Below are 18,113 nucleotides of genomic sequence, written 5' to 3'. Positions count from 1 at the left end.
ATCATCTGTAGCTTCAGCTAGGTCCTGGGGAATAGCTAAAAAGCTAATAGTGGAATCACAATGGGAATGCTTTCCCTCAAGGCATTGTAAGGAGATCAAAGTCCTGGGGTGCTTTCTCCTGTTGTCCTAAGACTAAGGGAATTTCTTTCACTTGATGAGGTGATGAGAGGCTTTCTTCAGTATATCCTACCCTCATGGCCCTCACTACTGGACTGGTTGTTCTATGCTTTCACAGCATGTTCCAGCCTCAGAGAGAACTCTTTCATGTTCATTTTACCCCTTGACTCCTATAGAAGCTATATGAAGTAGGTAATGCAAATATCATTGTCCCTATTTTATGGCTGAAGAAATAAAGGCTCAGACAAAAGGATATGTGTACCTTCATGGCTAGAGGTGTTCTACTTGGTCTCTCAGTGAACTCAACCGTACTCTGCACGTTGAGATTATTTCAGGACTGTCTTGGGATGCAAGCACTGTCCATGATCTCTAGAGGGAGCATCCTTGCAGTTAGCACTTTATCACCTAGTATCTAGGACAACTCAACCCATGAAATGCACAAAAGTTCTTTTATGGTAGGAAGGTCTGGAGTTGAATCCTGGCTCTGACACTTTCTAGCCGTTTGGCTGATTGCTTCACCACTTTTACCCTCGGTTTGCTCATCTGTAAAATGGGGATGTATGTATATGTGTGTATGTATATGTGTGGAGAGTGCATTACAAAGTATATAAGCTGTTTATTATTATTGCCATTATGATTATGTGCAGTAAATGTTTGTTAGATAATGTATTCTGGATCCTTTATAAACTTTTCAGTTTTTATTGATCTTACAACGAACAGCCATGGGAAATATAAGCTTAGGTGTTATAGTGGGAAAAAAATTGAATAGCTTCCATTCTTATAGCTATGCTAATGATTGCTAACGATTTTAAATTAATCACAGGTTGATTAGTACTATGATATATGCATACCATCTGTATATATTTTGTATCTTTTCTAGTACTCTGATACAAGTAACAGAAAAGAACATGTCAAAATTACAGCTGAGCAGCAGCCAGGCTTCTTGGAGCGTCTCAGTGAAACCTCAGGAGGCATGTTTGTTGGATTGATGACATTTTTACTTTCCTTCTATCTGATCTTTACTAATGAGGTGAGCATCCAGAGCATCAACCTTGCCTTTTTCCCACAAGAGTCTCTCCTTGAGCATAATGGGAGCTGGACACTTACCTAGAAATCCCCTTTCTCAAAGGCCTGATAGCTTCATTCTCAGCTTATGTAACACCGAGAGCTGGGAAGACGGCCGTGGAAGTTAGATTACTCCTCAATTTCTTGAGTTGGCAGGTGGGATGCTGAAGAGAGGGACAGTGAAGTAGAAAGATGACTAGAAGTGATGATTAACATTCTTTACCACTTTAGCCCTTGAATGATTCCTTCTCTCCTCTCTCTTGTCTTTTTAACTATGTCTATCTTAAGCCCCCTTTCTAGGGTCCATACGTGCCTCTGGGACTTGTATAAAACTCAGGGTAGTGAACCACGGGAGGAGAGAAGTTACCATCATTCTAGAAAATTGGGGAAAAATGTACTGATGCCAAAGGCATTGATAAAGAAAAGGATGTTAGAGGCATCATTGATATTTCATTGCAGACTGGAGAAACATATTTAAAAATCCATTGAATGAATTGCTTCTTTTCCCACCACTCTATTGGGAGAACTTTGGGGTAGGAGGAAGAAAGGGAGAATCTCATGGAAGTTAATAGAGACACCTTGGATCCATTATTACATGTGTATCTTGGGAGTGTGCAGCACTCTGAGGGAACAACTTCTTCCTGGGGTGTGGCAAGTGTGTCGAAATGCTGCTATGGCCAAGCTCTTGTGAGGCAGCCAGTTCCTGTTGTCCAGTTAGAGTGCCATCTTCCCCATTGTCCTGTCCCTTCAGGCTCTTTCTGGTCACTGCAAGAGAGAAAAAAGCAGTTTATTCTTGTATCCTTGGAAAGAGGTAGCCATTCTAGAAACAAGGTGTAGCCAATAGGCTAGCCCTATATTCTCCATGAAGCTTAAATAGTTGCCTGTGCTCAGACATTTGTGGGAGGCCAGAGGAGGGAGATGGAGTCCAGGCTGTGTGAAAGGCTTTGATTCTCTTCTACCTCTGAGTGGGTGAAAACAGCGCAATTCCTTTGTCCCTCCCAGGACTGGGAAAGGCACAGCTGGAAGAGGGCAGAAGAGAGAGAGAATCATCCGAACTGGTTAGAAGTGCCCTCCCCTCGTCCTTTAAAGCCCTGGGCATTTTCGTAGCATTATAGCTCCTCATTTGGTAACATGAACCTACTGGGTGCATAGCCCTGTGCCAGGTGTTGACAAAGTAGAGAGTTTAGACAGTTCTGGTGGATGGTGATGATGTTTGTGTGACATGTACAAATGGGGATAACCCAAAATAACACGTAAGATTGGTATTCAGCCTTCACAGAAGGGTAATAGGTGCAGGGATTTGGGAAGGCTAAGGAGAAGGCAGGATCTAAAATGGAGGATGGCCTTTTCAGGCACAGGCAACACAGATCAGGTCCCAGTAGCAGGGAAGCTGGACGGAGTGCCAGGGGAGCAATGGGTATGTGCTTGAGTGTCTTAGCAGCCCCTATGGGGGAGGGCGCTCTCCCTTTGGACAGACCAGACCTCATTTGGCTTTTCATTTCTTCCTCCTCTCTCCTTCCTCCCCCATTATTAGGATGTGATAGGCTCTTAATAAATGCTTGTTGACCTTGTTGAGGATAAATGTTTCTCCAGTTGAAAGGCATTAAGTGCTTCCCCTGTGGAGGGCAACGTATTTAATAAAGGTTTGTTGAATGAACGCATGTATGGTGCGTTCATTGTGATTTAGTTCTTCATATATAGGAGACGCTGTTCTGTTGGACAGCGTGTGTAATTGAACGCCAGATACTGTATGTATGCAGAGCCTTCTGTTAGCAGTGGCTAGAAACTTAAAAACTGCAGAGAAGCCACGGTCCTCGCCCTTGTAGAGTTTACAGGCTTTTAGGGATTCTAAGACAATTAGACAAAGAACTCTCTTATGGGTGAGAATATTCCATCGGGTGAACCTCTTATTCTTGGGAAGTAGCTTCAGGTCACTAACCTGACTTGTTCCTTGTGTTGTTTATAATAAATGCCCAGCACTGTCAAACTGCACTCTGGTGCGCTGTAGAGAGCAGCGGGTGAGCATCGCCTACTAGAGCTCTCTCATCTCCTTCTCTCCTGCTGTTGTAGGGCCGGGCCTTGAGGACGGCAACATCTCTTGCTGAGGGGCTCTCACTTGTGGTTCCCCTTACCACCATCCACAGCGTGGCCCCAGAGAATGAGGGGAGACTCGTGCACTTGATAGGCTCCCTCCGGACCTCCAAGGTAAAGCCGATGCCTCCTCTCCCTGCACTGCTGCCACCTCTGGCCCTGCATCTGCTGCCCTCTCTGTTCTCTGAGAGTTCAACGTCTGTATCCTGTCAGCTCGACCTAAGAGCTTGTATTGTGATAATTATATCATCCTTTATTATTTCACATGTCTGTATTTGTGTATGTGCGTCCTAAAATGCTTTGTAAATGTTAAAGCACCGTAAAAATGTGAGCTACGGTTCTTACAGTATAAATTCCTTTAGGGTAGGGATTGTGGTGTGGGCAAAGAGCCGTGGTTCTAGAGTTAGAAACACTGTGTGATTCTGGGTGAATCCCTTCTTTCCTATGGAAGAGACTATCTCTAAGGTCTCTTCTAACACTAACATTCTGTGATTCCGAATGACCACATGGGCCAAATACAGATTGGCCATTTTTTTTTCTTTTCAATAAGAAGTTTTATTGATGCTGTGTCTTTACATTACAGTTATTTCCCACACCTCTCCCCACCCCCACGCCCCAATTGAACATTCCCATGTGACAAAGAAAAAAATAATCCCGTGTAGAGACAGTGTCCAGCAACAGATATCATGTCCTGTCCTTTCCACCTTGAGGAAGGAGGCATTTCTCATTTTCTCTTCTTGGATTACCAGTTTTCAAAGAAATAGAATAAAATACATTTAGCAGTAAAACTAGACTGAATACTAATAGCTTACATTTATCTATCACTTCACAGCTTACAAAGCACTTTCTGCATTATCAGATTTAATTCTTATACACTCTTATGGAGTAGGTGGGCACAAGGATTATCCGCCTTTTCCTGGTGAAGGAACTGAGGGGAAGGGACTTCCTTTTCCCACACAGCTTGTAAATTCTGTAGCTGGGCTCAGACCCAGGTCATCTGGTGCTGCCAATTAGAGGATCACAGATTTCTAGCTTCTGACTGTCTCACTTTACAGATAAGAGACTTGAGGCCCAGAGAGGGGAAAGGACTCCACTGAGGACACACAGCCAGGGTCTGCTTTCCCTCCAGAGGAGCAGACAGGGAGTGAGCCTGCACGTTCAGGGCCTTTTCTACTACAGTGCACCTGCCTTTTTGCACCTGGTTTTGTTTTGTCTTTGGTGGGTTGAAAAACACTCTAAGACCACTATCCATATCATCATTATGGATGGGGTAATAATGTCACCACGTTTTTGGTTGTGCAAGACTGCAAAGAGAAAATCTGATTAGTGGAGGCGTCCTGAGGCTGGGGTGGGGTGGGTATAGGGGTCAAAGTTTTTCTGATCACTGAAAATGGACTGAGCCTTTTTCAAGGGCTTTACTTTGAGGTTTATGGTCAAAACTCAAGAAATAAACATACATAAATTTGAAAGCAAATATTATTTTCTTCAAAACAAGTTCCCCTCCCTAAGTTAGACATTTTCTGGGTGTCCTTGGGAGAGTAAGTGGCCTTCAAGTGTATTGGTTTACATTCATCTAGTGGCCTCTCCAGTTCATGCCTCTGATTTGGCTTTCCTTGGGATCTCAGGTCTGGCCTAACTTTATTCTTCTCATTCTTTTAAAGCTCTTGTCTGATCCCAACTATGGGGTCTTCATCCCTGCAGTGAAATTGAAGCGGCAAGTGGAGATGTACCAGTGGGTGGAGTCAGAAGAGTCCAGGTGAGTGGGGCCCTCATCCTGCTGGGGTGGGTGGGTTTTCTAGCCCACATTTCAGTTTGTTGGTACTACTTTCATTTTCTTAAATGCTCCTGCTTCCTTTGGTGTGCTGAGATTGCCTGACCTTTCTTCTATCCTCTGTTCTTCTATGGTCCATGAACAGCACATTAATCTCTTAATTGATCAGAGGGGCATTTAATATAAGGCACTGAAACAGAACAGATAATTGTGGTGGTTGGGATACAAGAACAGATCCAAGGGTCAGCAATTTATAGGTTAGGAAAGGTCTTTCCAGTCCTGTCATCTATCCCCCACCCCCAAGCATTAAGTGCCTACTTATGCAGGCCGCTTTAGGGGTATAAAGACAAAACTGAAGCAGGCCCTTCCCTCAAAGGGTTTACATTTTATTTGAGTGAGAGGAAGGCTGTACCGTAAACAAGCAAGGTACCAGGGGAAACGAGGTAGCACAGAACAAGAAGAGGTGCTTCAGAGTGGAGGGGTTTCATGTAGGAGGTGGCCTCTCAGCTGAACGTTGGAGGAAGACCAGGTATCTGTGGGGCAAGGATGGCAGAGGGACTGCATCACAGATCCAGAGAATGGCATGTGTCACAGCACCGGGAAGGAGGTGAACATCAAATTTAGAGAATGATTTGGCCAATTGGCTGGTAGGGGGCATTTGTGCAGGGGAATCTGGGGAAATAAAGTCAGAAGCTGGGGGTGGGTGGGTAGGAGCTCTCTCCTGCACCCTACTGGTTCATAGGATCATAGGATTTAGAGTTGGAAGGCTCCTTGGAGTTGGTCTAGCCTACCTTCCTTACTGGAAAGGTGCATCTGAGGCCCAGAGAGGTAAAATCCTCTGCCCAGGGTCAGCCAGGAAGGAGATGGCAGAGCCTGGATTTGAAGCTCCGTGTTTTCTAAGCGTAGCCGTTGTCTTTGTGATGCCCCCTCCTGACTCCTTGGCTGTGGCCCAGGCCTAGTCTGATCTTCCTTCCCCTCCAGAGCCCCAGTGAGGAGCTCAAGGTGCCGCTTGCCCTCCTCTTTCCTTCTGGAGTCACCCTACAGCTCCCCAGAGATTTCTGCGCGCTGGCCTCATTGGAGCCATCGGCTCTTTGGCCTGACCCAGTCTCCCTTCCAAATGGTCCTCCAAAGTAGGCTTTGTGAGTAACTATTTTGTCTTGTTCAGCCCTTAAAGAAAAGAAATGTCTTCTACTTCTGTTAGGATCCTTTGTGACCCAGCAGTTCCTTTGGGCCTGCACAGTCCCAGCTAACTTGTTCTCTACCTCAGAACTTGCCCCCCATAATTCCTACACTTTGTCAAATTAACTGACAAGAATAACTGAATGCTCCTGGAGACTGGATTTGCCCATTGGCTTTGGGTAGATCTTGGCCCTTCCTTGCTGAAGGATCTCCAGTCAGTGGCCCCATTTGGGCCCTTCTCTCTGATGGTGGATGCTGAGGACTGCATATTGTTATGATAATTAAAATAAGAAGCACTGCCTGGACACACAGAATTTTCATCATATTCATACCAGTTCTTGTTCCTCACTCCCCCTTCTCCCCAGATTATGCAGTGTCATTTCACCATGGGAGGAGTTGAGACTTTTGAGGCAAAGAAAATTGTATTTAAAGATGACCTGAGATTCCAGTTTTTCATTTTTTAAAAATTTAAAATGCTTCCTTCTTTTGAAAAATAAATCGCTTTTCTCAAGTCGATTAACAATTAACATTTTTATTAAGCATTTAGTATGTGTGAGGTGCCTAAATGCTGAGGTTACAGAAAAGATCACTTAGCACTTTTATTAGTAGCAAGCCAACATCACTGATACTCAGTTGGAAAATTCGATTGTTTTGCGTGTAGTATTTCAACTAAATGTAATAATGCTTGATGAGTTGGCACTTGTTTCTAGTAAGGAAGGGATGAACCTAACATAGACGTGTGTTTCTGCAATGTGATAGCTTGGGGGCAGCCAGCTGGTGTAATGGATAGACCACTGGTCCTAGAGTCAGGAGGACCTAAGTTCAAATCCAGCCTCAGATATGTAACAACTTTGTAGCTGTGCTACCCTGGGCAAGTCACTTAACCCCATTGTCTAGCAAAAAACCAGAACAAACGAACAAATAAAAATGTAATAGCTTGCTAATGCAGTTGCATGGCATGTGTAGGGGGAGTTAGGTGACCTTAGTTTTAGAGTGAATTTACCCTAAAGGATCTGGGGACCCCAGGCAAGTCACTTCTCTCTATGTGCCAGAGTTTCTCAGTATGCAAAATGGGTGGATTGCCTTAGATCAGGGGTTCCCCAAGGAGTCTGTGGGTAGATTTCAAGGGGTCCATGAATATGGATGGGAAAATTCCACTAATCTTAAACTGAAATTTGGCATTTCTTTCAATTATGAATGTAGGCAACAAACATTACTCTGTGAAGAGACTCCCCAGGCTCCCCCAGGCTCCCTGCCAGCTCTGCCGCTGCACAGTTGTAGGGGGCCCTTGCTCCAGGGTGATCCACGGGTATTTTCGAAGCAGACTATCTCCCTGACCTTGACCCCTGACCCTGAGATGGTGAGAGTTGGTGTGGATTCTGTTTGGAATTCTCACCTCCAACATGTATCTTGGCACCTTTGTTCTCTGAGCCGGTGCTCACATCAGGTGCAAATCTGCTGTTTTCCTCTGTCAGTGAATTATCTCATTTCTGCTACTGTTTGTAAGTGGCTTCTCCATGAATTCAAACTCTTTTTACTTCTCATGGATACATTGTTTAAAACAGCAGATTTGCTACTTGGGGCTCTATTAGCAATGATACTCTGTGTCCTTTTGCCGATCTGGCTGAACCTAAGGTACAGATTCCCTGCTGACCCAACCAGGGAGAGATAGGATTGGTCCCATTGGAGTGTTGGCCCAATATGGGATAGTAAAGAGACACCTCCTTGTGTTCTGGTGCAAGCGTAGTGATGATGTTTTTGTGCTGATGTTTGGGCTCGGGTCTGACCATTTTTGCTACATGTCTTTCCTTTGCAGGGAGTACACAGAAGATGGCCAAGTGAAGACAGAGAGGAAATACTCCTATAGTAAGTAGGATTGCAGTCTGTGTCTCTGGAGACAGGGGCTGAAGCATCTGCTGCAGATTCGGGCTTCTTTGTGCACTCCAGGACTGTTGTGGTTAAGTCTTACTGAGTGTGTCAGCACTGTGTTGAGCCCAAACGGGCCCTGATCCCTCCTTTCCCCAAGGAGCTCAGTGGTTCTGTGATGGCCCAAGGCATGCCTCTCAGGCTGTCTTCATGTTATGGCATTGAAGCTCTGCTGCCCCTTTCTGTTCCTGCTGTAGGAGAGAATGACCCTCAGGGTGGAGGCAGGCTCAGAGAGACCACTGTTCTCCACACTTTAGATCCCTTTTTGTGAACATTTAGGTGAACAAATGGATATAAGAAGTAGTTTGGGAGCATCTCAACACTCTCACTTGCTGAGAAATAGAGATTTGCAGTGTAAGGTCCTTGTGGGAATGAGAACGCTAGAAGGCATCTTAAAAATGAGCCGGTCATATCTACGCATTTTAGAGGAGGAAACTCATTTTACAGAGGTAGGAAAGGATTGATCCAGGTTCTTGTGGCAGATTAGTGGGTCACGTCTGCTGACTTCTGGCTCAGCACAGTCATCACCACTGCCACAGAAGCCTCCTGGTCTGGTCCTGTAACTGCAGCCTAACTAGGACTCCAAACTTGAATGAAAATGAATGTACCTGCTTAGAACAAAACATACAATTTCACTTAACAATAACATCATAAAACAGTACCCAATGACTTTACAAATTGTTCTTCCATTATTTAAGACTTTACTTATAGGAATAAAGAGCATGATGACATGCATGACATAAATGTGATGGGAGAAGCAGGTTTTTGTTGTTTCTGCAAGAAAATGAGATTATTTTACAATATAATTTCCCCACTTTTCCTTGTGAGATTGTATGGTGTCCATGACTTTAAAGTGGAGAAAATGTGTCCATTCTGCACACTTTAGATCCCTTTTGATAGGATGCCGGTAAGAGTTCCCAGAATAATGGCATGGGAAGGCCTGAAAGGGGGTGTATCTCTTTTGATTAGTGAGCTAAGGGTGAGGGATTTGGATAGGGAAACAAAATGGTGCATGCACGGCCCTGAGATGGGGGGGGGTCCTGGGCTCCAGCCCTGCAGGTTCCTACCCAGAGCTCCAGCTCTGAAGGAAGGGATCCCACCAAGACACCAAGCAGGTCAGTTGACAGACTTGTTCTTCCTCATGTCCCAAGTTGGGATCAGTAGCATCTGCCTGACTGAGAGAGTTGTGTAAAATAATGAGTCCAAAATGACCGTGCTTAGAAAAACATAATGCAGGCCATCCCGGTGTTGCTTCTGAGCATTTTTTTTCCCCTTTTCTCAGATACTGAGTGGAAATCGGAAATTGTGAACAGCAGGAACTTTGACCGAGAGATTGGGCATAAAAATCCCAGGTGAATAGAGGGCAAGGGCTTGAGGCCAAGTGGGTAGGGTGCTGGACCAAGAGGAAAGACATGGGCTTTATTTATTTTAAACTCCAGCCCTGAATATGGGCAGGCTTTTCTGGAAATGGGCCATCTTACTTGCCTGTTTTTCTTGGAAAGTGAGGATAACTTGCTTTAAATCTTGGAGAAAAACAGAACCTAGAAAAATTATGTCAATAAAAATTAGGGAAATATTTTGAGTTCCTCCTAAGGAAGATGCTAAATAAATATTTAGCTAAAAGAGCTTTAAAATCCTTATATAGGAATCCTTTTTTCTTTCTGATGCTCTTCTGGTATAGTGGAAAGAGTATTATAGGGGCAGCTAGGTGGTGCAGTGGATAGATCACTGGTCCTGGAGTCAGGAGGACCTGAGTTCAAATCTGGCCTCAGACCAAATACTTGACACTTACTAGCTGTGTGACTTAACCCTAATTGCCTATGCCTAAAAAAAAAAAAGACTATTATAGCAGAAGTCGAGTAACCTGGGGTTCTGCTTACTCTGCCTAATTTACTGTGTGACCTTGTGCAAATCACTTTCCCTTTCAAGGTCTCTCTCTCATCTGTAAAATGAAGGAGTTGGAGTGAATTCCAACCAGCATATAGGAGAGCCATTAGTCCTTATGCTACAAAAATTAGTTTCAAAAATAGAGACCAAAAGCACTTTACCAAATTCCTTTTCTGAAACAAATGTGGTTCTAATATCCAAGCAAGAGAAAGAGAGCTATTGACCAATCTCATTAATGAATACTGAAGCAAAGATTTTAAATAAGAAGGTTCCACTAGGTGACCCCAGAGTTGCTTCTCAGGTCTAACATTCTGGTGGTCTCTTCCAGCAGAAAAAATAAGCTGACAAATTTTTACAGTCTTGCCTTCCACTCGAGCCAATTCCTAGCAGAGTTCAGAAGTGAATTGGAAGGTGGACGTTTGGGCAGTTGATTTTGCTGTCTGGATTATAGTGTATAGTATCCTGCACCAAGTGGGCATGCAGTGGATGGGGCCAGTGCATGAGAAACACATTGTTCCTCCATTCCTTGGTAATTGCTGTATCTCTAGGGGAAAGTAGGCCTTCTGTGATGATGTGTGCATGGTGACGGGGGGAGTGGAGAACCTGCAGTGTGTCATGGCCTCTCTGACCCTTTCCTCTCCTTCCAGTGCAATGGCCGTGGAATCCTTCACAGCTGTCGCGCCTTTTGTTCAGATTGGCAGGTTCTTCCTTTCTGCAGGTAAGCCTCTTCTTGGGGCTGGGTTGTTTTTTCTGTGAACATTAGGATTTCACTAACATGCCAGTCAGGTAACCTCTTGCTCTTTCTGCTATGTCAGTCATTCTCAAAGGGCATGCCTCAAGTTTTTCCTGGGTGTGCTGTAAAATTTTAGATGTTAAATTTTGTGGTAAGTAAAAGAAAACTTAAAAATAATTTTTTTATTAAGAAATACAAAAAAGATAATTTTTTCTTCCTTGGCCATACATAATATATAGTAGATATAGTATTTGCAAAAATAAACAAAACTTGCCTATTACATTTACACACTGACATAAAAATACATTAGACCTTGAGCTTGCAAAACGAATTCAACAAAACAGCTATTTTTCTTGGAGGAAAACTGCACATTTGAGCCTGCCTCCTCCGGCCCTGATAATAAGGAGAAGCCCTACACCAAGGAAGAAGAAAAAATCCTGTCCCTCCCCTTCCCGCCCATCTGTTTAATGTGCCTTGCTTGCTCATGGCAGACACTGCTATGCTGAGAGTGAAAAAAGTTAGAGGACCACTTTACAGTCTCACTGTCAGGAAACAAGGGTGCCTTTTCCTGCCTTGATCCCCCCAGAACAGTTACATGGTGGGCCCCCCTCCCCCCCCGTGATTCATAACCTCCTTGTCATCATAAAAAACAGTGGTTTAGCATGGCTCGGTTCCCACAGCAGGCTGTGTACCCCTGCCTTAGAGCCTGCCCCTAACCATGGGAACCCTTCATGGCTTGACTGCAGGGTTTCTGGTACACGTTCTAAGTGCTGTTTTCCTTTTAAATCCTTTGACATAACAAACTGCTTCATTTTGTTCAGGTCTTATTGACAAAATTGACAACTTCAAACCACTGAGCCTGGCCCACATGGAGGACCCCCACGTGGACATCCTCCGACGAGGAGATTATTTCTATCACAGCGAGAACCCCAAGTATCCAGAGGTAAGCCCAAGGCTTTGGTGTGCAAACCTGCCCCAAACTGGGGACTAAGAGCCGCTGCCTCTGTAGCACTGGAGGTTAAACGTCTGCTTGTAGAGTAGACGTCTTGTAAAGATGAAGGGGTACAGTGGGTGTACAGCAGGCAGTGTTCCATGCTGCCACCTCCCTTAGGTACCTGAGCCTGTTGGCTTTCCCTGCCTGGCTTCCTCTCTGCCCAAACCTGGGCACAATCCCCAAACCAGCCAGAAGCTACCACCATCCTCCCGAGCCCAGGTGATTTTCCACTGACTAAACAGTCCGTCTTTCTTCTTTATTCCTAGGTTGGAGACGTACGGGTTGCCTTTTCCTATGCAGGCCTGAGTGGTGATGACCCCAACCTGGGCCCAGCTCACGTGGTAACTTGGTTTTCTTCTTTAACTTAGCTCCAGAGAAGCAAATGCTCCTTGGCTTTTTAGATGGCTTCCTTGCCTCAGGTCTCTTTCCTCTCCCAGCTCTCCTTCTCACAGCTATTTCCCTAAGGCAGGGGTCTGAGTGAGTCCCCTCCTCCACAAATCTGGTAGCTCCCTGTTAGTGTCAGATGAGATCCAGCTTTGTTATACGTCTGTCCCCTTTGCTAGCCAGGGCTGGCTGGGATGCATGCCTGGACCATGCTCAGTCCTCACCTCTGCCTCTCTGATGCTCCCAAGTGCTGGTGCCTTGCCTCCAAATTAACAAATTATTTTGTATATGTTTATGTGTACCGCTTGTCGCCCCTGTGAGGACAGAGATTGTTTCATTTTTGTCTTCGTATCTCCAGCGCTTGGCCTGTAGTAGGCACTTGAGAATTGCTTGTTAATGGTTGATGGCAGGCTGTTCTCCCTTCTTGGAGGTAGTTAGGTATAAGTGGACAAAGCAAAGCTCCGGGTGAAAAGAGCTGAGCCCCATCTTTCCCTCTCTTGCCTGCCTGCTTCTCTTCAGGTCACTGTGATTGCTCGCCAGCGTGGAGACCAGTTGGTCCCGTACACCACCAAGTCTGGGGATACCCTGCTTCTTCTGCACCATGGAGATTTCACTGCGGAGGTGAGTGCCTTCTGCCGGGTCCAGAAAGGTGAGGCTACAAAGCCGTGGGCTTGGAGTTAGGCTCCCACGTCTGACACTTGACCTGTGCCCTGGACCTCTGGAGTCAACGAAGCAGAGGGGTATGATGGGCACAGCACTAAAGTGGAATGTGAGAACCTGGGTTCAGGTGCTGCTTTACTCTCTGGGTGACATTAAGAGAGTTCCTCCGCTTCTGGGCCTTGATATCATCATCTGTAAAATGTGGCTTGGACCAGGTGGTCTCTGATCCACGAACCTTGTAAACTTTCATCTCCCTGTGCCATCTGTGGAGTGATGATGCCTGTTCTCATTGACCACATGGGTGCGTTATGAGGACACAATGATATTTCATGCTATGAAAAGTGCGAGGAGTGGCCCAGATGTGAAGGATCCTCATAATCAGCCCTTCAGCATGCTTGCTGCTCTGCCCCTAGCAAGGCTGTTGGATGTTACTGAAATGGCAGGTCTTGGGAAAGAGAAGCCCTTTTCCTTTCACCTGGGTGGGGAAGCCCTGGGGTGGTGGGCAGTCCTGGATGAGTCAGGAGAGCGTCAGGCTCAGACGGCTGTGTTTGTTACTAACATTGCTTGGGCGGAGCCTTCAGGAAGCTCCGCCTCCCCCCCCCCCCCCAGTGCCTGCTCCAGCATGAGTCATGCTTTCCACTGGCACGGACTCTGCCAAGGTCCATGGCTTTCAGTAGGAAGCCAAATAGGCTTTTCCTTTTGTCCTACCCAGTGCAACTATGCTTTCTCCTGCTCTTTGCTCACCCACCAATCCAGTACAGAGGAAGGGTATTCGTCGCCTTCTCCCTCCTTCATGGTTAGCCCAGCCAGTCGCCACACAGGCAGTGGCCAGTGCACACCTTCCACTGTGAGAGGAGCCTGGTTCTCAAGGACATTCCCTCTTGCAGCTTGTTTGCAGCCTGAACTTTGGGGGTGGGAGGTTGGGGTAGAGGAGGGGACAGTTCTGAGCAGTGAGGAAAGGCTTAGAGCAGTTGTGTGGCTGATGGGAGTCTGAATTCCTGGATGGTCCAGCTTTCCTGAGTAGTTCTCATACTCCAAAGAGATTATGTATTCAGAAAACCTCACCTGGGAGGATATAAATGTGGGATTTGGCCTGAGTGAAAAACGTTCAAGTAACAGATCATGACAAAGCGTGGCTGGTGTTTAAGGGAAGCTATTTATGGCAGAGGTTTCCTTTCTTCCCAGCCTCCACTTGATGTATGCTTCCTTGCCCTGGGTTTGGGGCATCTTTTGATCCAGGAGTTTGGGAAGTCTCCTAGGCCCTGGGGCCCCCGGCTCTGGGTGGGAGTCCTGAGGGGGCAGAAGGCCTTCAGAATCACATGCTAGTTTCCTCCAGGGCTCGGGACCTGCCTAACAGGAGCCCTGAGGCAGGTCCTGGCCTTTCTTTCCTGCCGTGGTTTAGATAGATGTTTATGTTCAGCCTTGGCCCGCTTGCATCCGTTTTATTTATCAGTCCAGTGCTCCAGACCCTTCTTGACTCTTTTTCTTGCCTGTGCCACCACTTGATCACCAGTGCTTCAAGTGTGTCACCCCAGATAGCAAGAAATGGCCATGTGGAGTAATCAGTGACCTTTCACTGGGCTTGGACTGGCTTTATTCAAGTGTCTCAGGATAGACTGTTGTTCCGGTATTTTGCAGTTTGGTGTTTTCCTTATCTGTGCATTGTGGTCTGGTGGAAAAAGGAGACTGATCTTAGAGAAGACCCGAGCTTGAGTTCCATCTGCCACATTTACTAGCTTTGTGATACTGGGACAGTTACCTAGTAGCTCTGTGACTCAGACACTAAACTGTGAAATGGGGATAGTACTATTGGTGTTGATTTCCCTCATGGGGCAGTTGTGAGAGTCTCATTTCATAAAGTGCCATAGAAATGTGAGTTTTTCTTATTACCTATAGAATGAGAAAATGAGTCCTCTCAGCCTTCCTTTCCCAGAGGATTAATTGACGTTTTCTTTCCAGGAGGTGTTCCAGAGAGAACATCAAAGCAACACAATGAAAACATGGGGCTTTCGAGGTGCCGGCTGGATGGCCATGTTTGTAGGCATCAATCTGATGACCCGGATTGTCTATACCTTAGGTAGGTGTGTACCCTCTGAGGACAGCAGATCTGTTCATAGGGCTGTAGAACTTAGACGTCATCCCATGCAACCTCCAACTTACAAAAAAATAAACTGGCACAGTGACTAAGGAGATCAAAGCAGGGTGTAAAAGCCTAGGAGGGTGAGGGACCGTACCTCCCAAAGGTTGATCCTTTCTGTGTTCTGGGCTGGTGGGCCCTGGAATTCTAGAATCCCCATAAAGTTTGGAAGATGATTTTGGATTGAGGGCCAGTCAGACATTGCATTGAACTCAGTTGAGGAGATTGGTGCTGTGAGTGATACAGAGTAGTGTTAAGACCCAGTCTGTGTCCTCAAGGAGGTTAGACTCTCCAGCAGGGAGATGAGACATGTCACAGTGCGGCAGCTGCTTGTCACGGCTGTGAGAATCTGACCAGTCACTGCTTCAGTCCAGGCTTCCTAGCTTTTCTTACAGCAGATCCAAGACTGACCCAGAGGAGTCCGATTTGCCAGGTCCTCACCAAAACTTCCACCCCTGGCACGCAGAGGATGTTCTGCACTTTGCTGTGCCCTCCTCCCAGCAGCCCATGCTTCAGGAAGGATGCTTGGACAGTTAGCATTTCTTAACCCTGCGGATACAAAGAAAATGCTTCCGCGGCTGGCTCCGATGCGCAGGTAGCCAGATCTGTGCCCACAGAACTGTTCATACCCAGGCTGAACCTCAGGTGTTGAAGCACAGGGCCTAGCAGGAAGCTGACTCACTTACCTCTGAGTCTGGATAACCAGCTGCTTGTCTTTGTCTCCCCACAGTGGACTGGTTTCCGCTTTTCAGAGACCTGGTCAACATCGGCCTGAAAGCTTTTGCCTTTTGCGTTGCTACGTCCCTGACCCTGCTGACAATTTCTGCTGGCTGGCTCTTTTACCGTCCCCTCTGGGCACTGGCCATTGGCTTGCTGGCCATAGTTCCTATCCTTATTGCTCGAACCCGGGCACCAGCAAAAAAGCAGGAGTGAAGAACACACTGGGCTCTGGACTGTCTGCTTTCACCTCAGAATGTCAGAGGAGAGTTTGGAGACTCATTGCCTCCCTCACAATTGAAGCTATCAGCACATCCTCATACCTGTTAAGTCACCAGCTCCACCTGGCAGAACAGCCAAACAGGACCTGTTTGAAACTTCACTCTTCGCCCCCATCCTCCAACTCCTGACTTAGGGACTTCAACATCTCTCTGGTATTTAGGCAAACTAGGGAGAGTCCTCTCTTTCTCTCTAGCAAGCACCTTGGGTTGGTGGAAGTGGTGCTTCCAGCTGGCACCACTGGCTTTTTGGAGCTTCCTTTGTTGAAAGAGTTTTATCTTTGGGGAAGGGGTCACTGCAGCACATAATCTGGATTCTACCTCTGATCTTCCAGGGGAGACTTTTTAGCTCCAATGCTGCAGCTGATGCAGCTGCAGTGCAGAGGTAAAAACACCATGAAGTCCACAGAAATCCACTGGTAAAAGGTGCTTAGTATTATTACTTTAGCAGCCCTTGTTCTAAGATATGCAGGGTGGGGAAAAGCTACCTTGACTGTCCTCTTGATTCTGATATTCTTGTATTAGCAACCTTTAGTTAGTATTTTCATTTATATCCATTAGGGCTAAGCATTCCTTCTCAGAGAAAGTTACTTGAACTTAGCTGTGCAACCCTGGGCAAGTCATTTGACCCTGATTGCTTCCCCTCGGCCAAAAAAAAATTACTTGCAAAGAAAGTAAAAAGAATCTAGGAATGTTTAGCATCTGTCAGTCAGTGTTTCCAGTTGTTAGAGAACACATTTCTCTGTCTGCTGTACATACAGAGATGTTCAACTGGGCTTTTTTTTTTTGTACAAATGTTATAAAAGGCTTTTCTATTTTCCATTTCTGCGTGTACCACAGGAAAAATTTCAAATTATTTTGAAACATTACCCAAGCAATTTGTTTTTCTTCTGGGAAGAGGAAGAGTGGCAATTGGTGGTAGCTTCTAAGCAGGAGGTAGCCTTCCCTTTTGAACTCAGCTGATGAACTTTAAGAAACCTGTTGGAAATACTCACTTTAAAGCTTTATAGGGGCAGCTAGGTGGCGCAGTGGATAGAGCACCAGCCCTGGAGTCAGGAGGACCTGAGTTCAGATCTGGCCTCAGACACATAATACTAGCTGTGTGACCCTGGGCAAATCACTTAATCCCATTGCCTAGCCAAACCAAACCAAACCAAACAACTTTATAGAGCTTTTTAAAAACTGATGGCACCAAGAGTTAGAAGCAGTACCAAAGACACAACCATATTGTTACAGTATTAGAACTTGGTGGTTACAAAGGTGCCTGCCAGCTCAGCTATTGATAACTGTTGGAAAGTGCCTTTTAGCAGAGCTGTGTATCATCCTGTACAAGTCAGGCAGGCCTAACCGTGGTTTGGAGGTAGGTGATAGACTTGACTTAGAACAGTGAAGTTTGTGTTTTACCATTGTAATAATTGTAGAGTTGACAAAGGTACTTGCTAACTAGAGATCTGCTCCTTGTTTGTCTGTTACATTTTTCCACAACTTAACTGGTTCTACAGTAATCCACCCCCATTCTTCCATTCAACTCACCTCATCTTAAATTTCCCAACCACTCATACATAGTTTTAAAGATGGGTGTTTCAACCTTCTAGATTCTTTGTGCATCAGAATTATCACATGCAGTGGTTGCCTTAGCAGAGAAATATGTGGTAGGAGTTGAGATTTGGGTCAGAATTTCTGAAACCAGTGATTCCATTAATTCAGATTCTCCCTTTGTTATCTTGGAGGTGTATCTCTGTAGGAAGTTGAGGCTCCTCCCAAAATAGGGTCCCTTTATTGTTTAGGGACAAAAACAACACTGCTAGTTGAATAAGCAATTTACAAATAGTATTTTTTCAGTCCTTTAAATTCCAACCTTATGAAAGGTTCTATGTTTTTTTTCTTTTGTAACATAGACAATGTAACCAGATTCCATCTAGAAACACTTGGAAGGCACTGATGGATGGGATCGTTGAGCTTTTTTCTTGTGTGGATTTTAATGCCTGGCAGTTTCTTAATAGTGAAAGTTTTGAAGTCTTTTGGAATACTTCCCCGTGAATTTCATTCTGACTGTATTTTGATCAAGATAAATGTCTGCAGTGTGTTTTGGTACCCAAGACATCAACAGTTGTTGCTTTTCTCTGTTCTGTTTGCAATTTCTACCTTAATAAACTGGGGCATTGAGCACCTTG

At 45.5% G+C, this 18,113-nt stretch overlaps 1 protein-coding gene across 1 annotated transcript in view; it reads left to right on the top strand.

Annotated features, from left to right (window-relative positions):
• The window catches only part of TMEM43 (transmembrane protein 43), a 20,538-nt gene extending 2,425 nt beyond the window's left edge, over positions 1-18,113 (top strand). Inside the window, exons 2-12 of the mRNA XM_020981144.2 lie at positions 998-1,147; positions 3,253-3,387; positions 4,935-5,029; positions 8,040-8,089; positions 9,432-9,501; positions 10,684-10,754; positions 11,591-11,712; positions 12,030-12,104; positions 12,667-12,768; positions 14,767-14,884; positions 15,675-18,113. Of these exons, the coding sequence (XP_020836803.1) occupies positions 998-1,147; positions 3,253-3,387; positions 4,935-5,029; positions 8,040-8,089; positions 9,432-9,501; positions 10,684-10,754; positions 11,591-11,712; positions 12,030-12,104; positions 12,667-12,768; positions 14,767-14,884; positions 15,675-15,877 (1,191 nt within the window). The 3' untranslated portion in view covers positions 15,878-18,113. The remainder of the gene's footprint in view (positions 1-997; positions 1,148-3,252; positions 3,388-4,934; positions 5,030-8,039; positions 8,090-9,431; positions 9,502-10,683; positions 10,755-11,590; positions 11,713-12,029; positions 12,105-12,666; positions 12,769-14,766; positions 14,885-15,674) is intronic.

Source organism: Phascolarctos cinereus, unplaced genomic scaffold (assembly GCF_003287225.1).
Source record: "Phascolarctos cinereus isolate Bilbo 61053 unplaced genomic scaffold, phaCin_HiC Scaffold_4;HRSCAF=312, whole genome shotgun sequence".
NCBI classification, from domain to species: domain Eukaryota; kingdom Metazoa; phylum Chordata; class Mammalia; order Diprotodontia; family Phascolarctidae; genus Phascolarctos; species Phascolarctos cinereus.
Note: the sequence above shows the minus strand (reverse complement) of the source record. Positions and strands in the feature narration are given on the sequence as shown.